This window comes from Oncorhynchus clarkii, chromosome 28 (assembly GCF_045791955.1).
Source record: "Oncorhynchus clarkii lewisi isolate Uvic-CL-2024 chromosome 28, UVic_Ocla_1.0, whole genome shotgun sequence".
Taxonomy (NCBI): Eukaryota; Metazoa; Chordata; class Actinopteri; order Salmoniformes; family Salmonidae; genus Oncorhynchus; species Oncorhynchus clarkii.
The window spans coordinates 4,317,291-4,327,906 of NC_092174.1; the positions used below are offsets into that span (position 1 = coordinate 4,317,291).

Genomic DNA, 10,616 nt, shown 5'->3' on the forward strand with positions numbered 1-10,616 from the left:
TGCTTTTCTCTGTGCTCTATTGTTCGTCTATATCTAGTCCTATGTGTTTAAGTTTCAAGTACTTTGAGCTTTAAATTGAGGCTTCCTAAGCTTTTGTGTTGAGAAGGACAGTAGTATTTTAAGGAGGCTATTTGATGCCTTCCCTCTTTCTGAGTTGTGAATTTGCATGGGAGTGTGTGTTACATAATTGAAAAATTAGAGTTATCATTGTAAAGGGTGCGTGTTGGTGGCAGGGAAGTCAGGCGCAGGAGAACGAACTTGGTAAAAACGGAGTGTGTTTAATAAATGTTGATAAAACTCCAAAAAAATGAAATGTACAAAATAACAAAAGTGGGTACAAAACCCGTTGCACACCAACATAATACATGCACATCACATACAATCAAACAATCTCCGACAAGGACATGAGGGGAATCAGAGGGTTAAATACACGACATGTAATTGATGGGATTGGAACCAGGTGTGAAGGAAGACAAGACAAAACCAATGGAAAATGAAAAATGGATCAGTGTTGGCTAGAAGGCCGGTGACATCGACCGCCGAACCCCGCCCGGACAAAGAGAGGGAAGTCGTGGCAATCATTCATATCTTCATGCCTTTCATGGACAGGGATGATTTGAGTTTGTCCGTATAGCATCGTTATCCACTTTTGACCCAACTTAACAGGATTTTTTGAAAGTATTGGTAACCCTTCATATGAATTCCTTCTCCATTATGCATTATAAGCACATTCACAATGCCTTATGAGCTATGCATAATGCACTATCAACAACAGAGTTGCTAATAGCTGCTCATAAACATCTATAATTACATACATAAAGTATTATGAGCAGGGAGCATGCTTGTTTGTACTATTTTGTCATGTATCTCTTACATGTTTCTTACTTAATAACTATGAATGATTTAACAGAATTTAGTACATTATATAACAAGATGTATGTACATATTAATGACAACATTTGATTTTATGTGTATGACCATAATTAATGTGTATTCATGTGTGGCTTGCGTGTGCTTTTGCTCATTTGTGCGTGCTCAGGTTAGAATGGGAGGTGAGTATTGTGTTAGGGAACACTGACTGAGCTGGACATTAGTAACACAGACTGTGGACTCACAGTAAACATCTGTAGTTAGTCATTAACACAGTTTAAACAGCACATCCCGTCAGTCCTGTCCCGGCCTTGTTTCTGAAGATGTGAGTAAAAAATATATATTTTAATGAATGCTTTGTTTTGGCATTTCTCTTTTTCATCTGAAAATGGTCTGGTTTGATCAATGATATGTTTTTATTAGTTGATGGCAAGGTCATGAGTCAATGCTAATTCACTCTATGGGCATGTGTCCCTCCTCCTATCATTTGGATAGGGCCATGTTTGTGGAGATTCCACAGTCGCTAGTCATATCTTTATAAACGTTGCATGAGGAAAGATGCAACCGAAGTAACCCAAAGCATAGGGAATTAGCACACCAGTTTTTGTTTCTCTATGTATCACTAATATTTGAATCTCTGTGTCTTAAAGAAAAACATTGAAGTGGAGATAATTGAGTTTGGTATGGGACCTCTATTTTTATTTAGCAGTAATTAATGTGGTTTAATGAAGATATAGATCTTATACCAATAGAACTTGTTAATAAATACTGAGTGTACAGCTACTGTGTGAACATCAGATTAACGTAAACATACATCTCTATGCTACCATTCACAAATGTGTTCCCTGTGGACAGTTTCCATTGGCTGCAGGTTCTGTAGACATCATGGGCAAGCTTTTCCTCTGTGTGACTGCGGCTCTCGCTTTGTGGTCAGCTTCAGCTCTCAGCACATCAGGTAAAAAAATGTATAATCTGAAGACCCAGTAGCACGTTTTTCAATGGCATTAAACATATTGTCCACCACCAATATGATGCAATCGCCTGTAAGGTCACAGCTGTACGGACAAACACTGCAAAATGTTTATGTATTTTTGTCATGTTTCTATATAGTATATAATAGTACTGCATGTGCAATAGGAGAAACCAGTGATTGGGTTGTGTGTAGATAGCAAAGGTGTTGTAATTCCAAATATCACAGGACTACAACAATGCACAGTTCTGGTGCTTAAAGAGTTACATTTCCTGAAAGCTTGTGTGCCATGTTGCACAAGCACATTGAATAACATTTAAACCTTACAAGACAGTTCATTGAGGTCTAATAGAAGTTGCCAATGGCAATGCAAAGCAAAAATGAAAGTTTCATATTGGACAAGTACATGGCAGTGGTGGGAAAAAGTACCCAAATGTCATACTGTAGTAAAAGTAAAGAAACCTTCATAGAAAATGACTCAAGTAAAAGTGAAAGTCACTCATTGAAATACTACTTGAGTAAAAGTCTAAAAGTATTTGGTTTTAAATATACTTAAGTATTAAAAGTAAATGGAATTGCTCAAATATATATAAAATATAAAGTATCAAAAGTAAAACTATGAATAATTTCAAATTCCTTATGGTATGCAAACCAGAAGGCACATTTTCTTGTGTTTTATTTTTTTTTACTGATAGCCAAGGGCACACTCCAACAGTCAGACATTATTTTTAAAATGAAGCATTTGTGTTTAGTGAGTCCACCAGATCAGAGGCAGTAGGGATGACCAGGGATGTTTTCTTTTTAAGTGGATAAATTGGACTATTTTCCTGTTAAAATGTAACAAGTATTTTGGGTGTAAGGGTAAATGTATGGAGTAAAAAGTACATTATTTTCTTTAGGAATGTAGTGAAGTAAAAGTAGTTGTCAAAAATCTAAATAGTAAAGTATAGTACAGATACCCCAAAAAATCTACTTAAGTAGTGCTTTAAAGTATTTTTACTTAAGTATTTTACACAAATCAAATCAAATCAAATGTATTTATATAGCCCTTCGTACATCAGCTGATATCTCAAAGTGCTGTACAGAAACCCAGCCTAAAACCCCAAACAGCAAGCAATGCAGGTGTAGAAGCACGGTGGCTAGGAAAAACTCCCTAGAAAGGCCAAAACCTAGGAAGAAACCTAGAGAGGAACCAGGCTATGTGGGGTGGCCAGTCCTCTTCTGGCTGTGCCAGGTGGAGATTATAACAGAACATGGCCAAGATGTTCAAATGTTCATAAATGACCAGCATGGTCGAATAATAATAAGGCAGAACAGTTGAAACTGGAGCAGCAGCACAGTCAGGTGGACTGGGGACAGCAAGGAGTCATCATGTCAGGTATTCCTGGGGCATGGTCCTAGGGCTCAGGTCCTCCGAGAGAGAGAAAGAAAGAGAGAATTAGAGAGAGCATATGTGGGATGGCCAGTCCTCTTCTGGCTGTGCCGGGTGGAGATTATAACAGAACATGGCCAAGATGTTCAAATGTTCATAAATGACCAGCATGGTCGAATAATAATAAGGCAGAACAGTTTAAACTGGAGCAGCAGCACGGTCAGGTGGACTGGGGACAGCAAGGAGTCATCATGTCAGGTAGTCCTGGGGCGTGGTCCTAGGGCTCAGGTCCTCCGAGAGAGAGAAAGAAAGAGAGAAGGAGAGAATTAGAGAATGCACACTTAGATTCACACAGGACACCGTATAGGACAGGAGAAGTACTCCAGATATAACAAACTGACCCTAGCCCCCCGACACATACAGTGCCTTGCGAAAGTATTCGGCCCCCTTGAACTTTGCGATCTTTTGCCACATTTCAGGCCTCAAACATAAAGATATAAAACTGTATTTTTTTGTGAAGAATCAACAACAAGTGGGACACAATCATGAAGTGGAACGACATTTATTGGATATTTCAAACTTTTTTAACAAATCAAAAACTGAAAAATTGGGCGTGCAAAATTATTCAGCCCCTTTACTTTCAGTGCAGCAAACTCTCTCCAGATGTTCAGTGAGGATCTCTGAATGATCCAATGTTGACCTAAATGACTAATGATGATAAATACAATCCACCTGTGTGTAATCAAGTCTCCGTATAAATGCACCTGCACTGTGATAGTCTCAGAGGTCCGTTAAAAGCGCAGAGAGCATCATGAAGAACAAGGAACACACCAGGCAGGTCCGAGATACTGTTGTGAAGAAGTTTAAAGCCGGATTTGGATACAAAAAGATTTCCCAAGCTTTAAACATCCCAAGGAGCACTGTGCAAGCGATAATATTGAAATGGAAGGAGTATAAGACCACTGCAAATCTACCAAGACCTGGCCGTCCCTCTAAACTTTCAGCTCATACAAGGAGAAGACTGATCAGAGATGCAGCCAAGAGGCCCATGATCACTCTGGATGAACTGCAGAGATCTACAGCTGAGGTGGGAGACTCTGTCCATAGGACAACAATCAGTCGTATATTGCACAAATCTGGCCTTTATGGAAGAGTGGCAAGAAGAAAGCCATTTCTTAAAGATATCCATAAAAAGTGTTGTTTAAAGTTTGCCACAAGCCACCTGGGAGACACACCAAACATGTGGAAGAAGGTGCTCTGGTCAGATGAAAACAAAATTGAACTTTTTGGAAACAATGCAAAACGTTATGTTTGGCGTAAAAGCAACACAGCTGAACACACCATCCCCACTGTCAAACATGGTGGTGGCAGCATCATGGTTTGGGCCTGCTTTTCTTCAGCAGGGACAGGGAAGATGGTTAAAATTGATGGGAAGATGGATGGAGCCAAATACAGGACCATTCTGGAAGAAAACCTGATGGAGTCTGCAAAAGACTTGAGACTGGGACGGAGATTTGTCTTCCAACAAGACAATGATCCAAAACATAAAGCAAAATCTACAATGGAATGGTTCAAAAATAAACATATCCAGGTGTTAGAATGGCCAAGTCAAAGTCCAGACCTGAATCCAATCGAGAATCTGTGGAAAGAACTGAAAACTGCTGTTCACAAATGCTCTCCATCCAACCTCACTGAGCTCGAGCTGTTTTGCAAGGAGGAATGGGAAAAAATGTCAGTCTCTCGATGTGCAAAACTGATAGAGACATACCCCAAGCGACTTACAGCTGTAATCGCAGCAAAAGGTGGCGCTACAAAGTATTAACTTAAGGGGGCTGAATAATTTTGCACGCCCAATTTTTCAGTTTTTGATTTGTTAAAAAAGTTTGAAATATCCAATAAATGTCGTTCCACTTCATGATTGTATCCCACTTGTTGTTGATTCTTCACAAAAAATACAGTTTTATATCTTTATGTTTGAAGCCTGAAATGTGGCAAAAGGTCGCAAAGTTCAAGGGGGCCGAATACTTTCGCAAGGCACTGTAAACTACTGCAGCATAAATACTGGAGGCTGAGACAGGATGGGTCAGGAGACACTGTGGCCCCATCTGAGGACACACCCGGACAGGGCCAAACAGGAAGGATATAACCCCACCCACTTTGCCAAAGCACAGTCCCCACACCACTAGAGGGATATATTCAACCACCAACTTACCATCCTGAGACAGCTTACCACTGGTACATGGTAGTCCCTCCCTGGTAGTCCCTCCCTGTTATGAACATACCTGGTTTTGTTGGTCAGTGTTTTCCAGTGGTCCTGAGGCCCACATGCTTCTGCGCTCCAAAAGGGCCAACACCTTCCTGGAGGAACTGAAGCCTCCATCGATGGAGCGGGAATGCCTGGAGGAGAGATGTGAGTTTGAGGAGGCAAGGGAGATTTTCATAGCCAGGGAAGCCACGGTAAGCTGTTTTTAATTCAATTACATGTTACGTTTTTGAGTATACCATTTCTGTAAGGAATAATAGACATTGACAGTTTTCTACTACTTTTCAGTTGGAATTCTGGACGGTTTATACAGGTCAGTGAAGTCTTTTGTTTCCGAATAGACTCATATATCCTTCTAACTGCCTTGCATTTTATACTATTTATGTTGTACACTTTGTAAGGACATTGGCAAACATGTATTTTCGGGAATCAGTTGAATGAACAAACAGATATCTACACAATGTTTAAACTACAAGCAAATGTTTTCTACCAAAACAGCTTCACTGTCGGTCTCCCTGTGTCAATGTACTGTACCTCTCAGACACAGCGTACAAAGCTTCTGTCCTGTGATGGAGAGAAAATGTTGCCATGTTGTTTGGGCTGCTTATTGTTCAGGGTTACATCTGTCTTTGGTGTGAATCTTAGATGGAAACCAGTGCATTTCAAACCCATGTGTGAATGGGACCTGTGTGGACCTCTACCAGTCCTATGCCTGCCGCTGCAATCTAGGATTTGAGGGAAAAGACTGCGACCAACGTGAGCCCCTGACACCGCTGTGTTTGATACGTTTGCACCTGCGATGTTCTTGACTTTTGAGTGTTTGTTGTGTATCTTTTTCTGTGATCAACTTTCTGTTTTCTAATATATGAGAAACAAACATTAACATGTGTTTGTCATGTCTGTGATGTGAAACGTCTTTTCTGATTTGTGTGTTTTGTCTGGGAGAGTACTTGTTTCGTCTCTGGTTCTGTTCCTTGTGTCAGTGCTTCTTTGTGTTTTGGCTTTGATACGGTCTGTTGTGTTTAGCTAGCACAGCCACTAATTGTGCAATAGCCAACGGTGGTTGTGACCATGAGTGCCAAAACCACAAGGATGGCCTGAGGCGTACCTGCAGCTGTGTCCAGGGATACCGTCTCCACCAAAACTCTAGACACTGTGTCCCCGAAGGTAAGAATTACTCTGGGGCCCTGTTTAGAAACAATCCTGGCTATGCCTGGCTCTTTTCTGTGGTACAGGGAATTCTCCTCAAACGGGATAACATTTATGTAGGGGATTGTCTAACTTGTAAGTATGTGTTGTAAAAATGTGTACAAGAGTACACAGTGTTTTGGAAATGTTCATCCATGTGTGTCTTAAACAAAAAACTCGAGCAGGTGGAGAAAGCAGAATGAGACAGGTGGAAAGGATGGGACAGCGATGTTGTGTTTCCATCTTTGCTGACAGCTATGTTGTGTTGTGTGGATAAATTGGTCTAATTTAGCATGTATGGTAACGCCTCAACCCTTAGATACCTCTTCAATTTGAGCTAAAAAAAAGTTCATAATGACAAAATGTTTTGTGTTTTGTGTGTCTACGGTGCCCAAATAAATGAAAATAGAGATACGTTCTAATTGAGCGAGGCATCAAAGTGAACAACCCACCCACCGTGCTTCGGTTGGGTCATTATAATTAAGCAATAAGGAACGGGAGGGTGTGGTATATGGCCAATATACCACGGCTAAGGGCTGTCCTCTAGCACGACGCAATGCGGAGTGCCTTATCACAAATCCCAGAGGAGCCTTATTGCTATTATAACCTGTTTACCAACGTAATTCGAGCAGTAAAAATAACTGTTTTGTCATGCCTGTGGTCTGATATACCACGGCTGTCAGCCAATCAGCATTCAGGGCTCGACCCACCCAGTTTATAATTCAAAACAATGCATTCGAAAATAAATCACACACACCAGTGGCGGTCAGTGACATTAAAGGGTGGACAAAATGGCCTTATTTCTATTACAGCATATTGGATGACTCTCATTCATACTCTAGTCACCCAGTTCAATGTGACAGCGATGGGTTTACGCTACTACCTGATACTACAATTTTCCCTATACCCATCATGGTTGCTACACCCTAGCCTATGAATGAAAGTTTACAACATAGGTGCCCACAGGTCGAGAGACAAATTTGAGGTAACAGTGATACATGGCACACAGTGACATTCAATACCGCCTTGCACACTCTTGCCTGCACCTAGCTGATATAGGGTGTAATCATTAGTCCAACAGTTGCAAACGAGAGTTTCTATTGGACAAATTCAGGTATGTTTATCCCTGTTTTGTTCCATTTGCTTGCGTTTAAGAACTTTTTCAACAGAATCGGCGGAATGAATACACCCCTGATCACGTGTAAACACAGTTCACTTTCATAGCAGGCACGTTGTATTCCTTCTCGCATATATGCACTCTCCTCCTCTCACCTCTTCCCTTTGCTTGTGGACCTCAATGCACAACACATCAGCTGTATGTGACCAGGCAAAAAAAACTTTCCAAGCCAAACCGCTACACACAGCCTACATCGTTGTCGCCATATTAGGCCGCTGCATTCATGCAGTAACGTTACGGTGTACAGTCAGTAAGCAGTTACACCAGTGGGCCCGGTGGCAATAAATTAGTAATACCAAAATCTTACCTTGAGTTGGAAGAGTTCCAGTGTTGTGTTGAAAAGTCATAGCCAGGGCCTTCTGTAGTGGCGCAGTGGTCTACAGTCAGTAACGAGGACAAACTGGGCATCTACATCTACTCTAGCTGTGCCACTAGAGATTCTTGGTTCGAGTCCAGGCTGTGTCGCAGCCGGCAGCGACCGGGAGGCCCATGGGGCGGCGCACAATAGGCCCAAGTGTCATCCGGGTTAGGGAGGGCTTGGCCGGCAGGGATATCCTTGTCTCATCGCGCACTAGCTCTCCTGTGGCGGGCCGGGCACAGTGCACGCTGACACGGTCGCCAGGTGTATGGTGTTCCCTCCAATACATTGGTGCGGCTGGCTTCTGGGTTGGATGGGCATTGTGTCAAGAAGCAGTATGGGGTTGTGTTTTGGAGGATGCATGGCTCTTGACCTTCGCCTCTCCTGAGTCCGTGCAGGAGTTGTAGCGGTGAGACAAGACTGTAACTCCTACCAATTGGGGAGAAAAAAGGGGTGAAAAATACAACAACAAAAATAATGTGTTATAGCCAGCTAGCTAACATAGCACCCCTCTGTTTGAGCAGGGTGTTTCAGTAGGCTAAACTATTTGCTAGCTAAGAAAGTGAAACTGAAAGTTATATATATTTTTTATTGTTATATTTAGTATAGTTTTATCTAAAAATTATAACTTTTGAAATGTTTTTTAACTTTTTAAATCTTTATGAAATGGCCCTCCCCTTCCTCCTCTGAGGAGCCTCCACTGACACATTAATGTGTGACTGCTTGTGTTTTAGTGTACAGTACAGTCTCTCTCCATTCCTTCTTACCTTTAGGTGCCCACTCCTGTGGGCAGATACTGGTGGCCAAGACCTCCTACAGTAAACCCATTCAAGGACTACTGCCCTGGCTGGTAGGGGGAGAAATGGGCAAGAAGGGGGAGAGCCCCTGGCAGGTACCATCCATACCTTGATCCATACACTACCCATACATTGAATCTGTTTCAGTACCCATGCACTACAACTGACATCAAAAGTAGTCTAGTGTCAAGATGATTCCACTTCCCAGCCGATAAAGGGAAAAGATAGACATTTCCAGATTTTCAGGGCAATATTATCTTTTTCATTCATTTGGGGTTGAAACATCTAACTGGACCTATACAACCAATGACGTGGGATGTGAAATCATGTTGACATTAGACTATGGCGGAAATCTGAAAACATCTGACGAACATACATTTAGGAGTGTAATACGGCTTTAAAAATTCATAAAGTTGTTTGTGTGTGTGTGTGTGTCTTAGGCTCTTGTGTTGAATGCAAAGGGGAAGTTTCACTGCGGCGGGGTCTTAATTGATAAGAACTGGGTCCTCACCGCAGCCCATTGCCTGACCAGTAGCCTTCGCTTCAGCGTCAGACTGGGTAAGTCACATTATACCTTCATCACTAACCCGATACAAGGTGAGTTGATTATTATGATAATTATTATTATACACTTCGCAGACCAATCCTTCTCACCTTCTTCTCCCTATACATGGCCAGATTAGGTTAGTGTTCAATAGGGCATGCAAAAGAAAAGTTTAAAACCAATTGCAATGGAAAATGAGTGTTTCTTATCAGTGGCTGTAAAACACTTTATCCTATGTTGCTGCAACCCGCTCTTTATCACTGATTATCCATATTTAACTTTCACTCATCTACTATTTCAACAACAGGTGACTACGAGCGCTATAAGTTGGAGGGCACCGAAGTCACTGTGCCGGTGATCAAGACCTTCTCTCACCCGAACTATGACAAAGTCACGGTGGACAACGACATCGCCCTGTTGCGCCTGGCCTCTCCTGTCTCCTTCTCCGAGTACATCCTCCCGGCATGCCTCCCTAGCCGCGCTCTGGCCCAGGGTGTGCTCCACCTCAACGGCACACGCACAGTGGTGACGGGTTGGGGCAAGGAGGAGCAGAACTCCCAGCGTTTCACCTCAGCCCTCAACTTCATCGAGGTGCCGCTGGTGGAGCATGAGCTGTGTGCCCGTCAGATGGTCAACAACGTGACAGGCAATGTTCTGTGCGCCGGTGTGTTAGGACGGCGGGAGGACGCATGCGAGGGCGACAGTGGCGGCCCAATGGTCACCTTGTACCGTGATACCTGGTTCCTCATCGGCCTAGTGTCCTGGGGTGAGGGCTGTGGTGACGAGGACAAACTGGGCATCTACACCAAGGTGTCCAACTACAATGAGTGGATTGAGAGTGTGCGGAAGGGGTGAGACAAAGCTCCTGAGCCCTAAGACAAGTCCCTCTACGCTTCCAATTCCTTCCGTCCATCCTCCCTACTGAGTCTATCCACCCGGCTACAGTATAGATATGTAACATGCTTTGTGAAATAAATCAACACATTCTCAAGTTTCACAGTTTTTCTTTAATGTTACTTGGCAGATTTGTTATTTTGTCATCTTTACAAACAAAGGTACAGTAGAATACTGGCCTTT

At 42.5% G+C, this 10,616-nt stretch overlaps 1 protein-coding gene across 2 annotated transcripts; it reads left to right on the forward strand.

The window, feature by feature from the left end:
* Nucleotides 1-1,023: 1,023 nt before the first annotated feature.
* On the forward strand, nucleotides 1,024-10,530 carry LOC139387309 (protein C (inactivator of coagulation factors Va and VIIIa), a). 2 transcript variants are annotated; one of them, XM_071133433.1, is made up of 10 exons: nucleotides 1,088-1,195; nucleotides 1,521-1,551; nucleotides 1,726-1,825; nucleotides 5,512-5,669; nucleotides 5,764-5,788; nucleotides 6,121-6,231; nucleotides 6,502-6,642; nucleotides 8,972-9,090; nucleotides 9,436-9,553; nucleotides 9,847-10,530. In XM_071133433.1, exons 3-10 carry the CDS (start codon nucleotides 1,756-1,758, stop codon nucleotides 10,392-10,394), a joined length of 1,290 nt encoding a protein of 429 aa, XP_070989534.1. In that variant the 5' UTR covers nucleotides 1,088-1,195; nucleotides 1,521-1,551; nucleotides 1,726-1,755; the 3' UTR covers nucleotides 10,395-10,530. The 2 variants fall into 2 exon arrangements, with proteins under 2 accessions (XP_070989533.1, XP_070989534.1); XM_071133432.1 differs by lacking the exon at nucleotides 1,521-1,551 and having other exon boundaries at nucleotides 1,024-1,195.
* The last annotated feature ends 86 nt before the right edge of the window (nucleotides 10,531-10,616 follow it).

What these genes read in the sequence shown, in the direction of transcription:
- LOC139387309 (XM_071133432.1), top strand. Translation starts at nt 1,756, where the DNA reads ATGGGCAAGCTTTTCCTCTGTGTGACTGCGGCTCTCGCTTTGTGGTCA. An exon ending in ATTCTGGACGGTTTATACAG is followed by an intron (nt 5,789 to 6,120) that starts GTCAGTGAAGTC and finishes TGTGAATCTTAG; the next exon opens with ATGGAAACCAGTGCATTTCA. An exon ending in TAGACACTGTGTCCCCGAAG is followed by an intron (nt 6,643 to 8,971) that starts GTAAGAATTACT and finishes TCTTACCTTTAG; the next exon opens with GTGCCCACTCCTGTGGGCAG.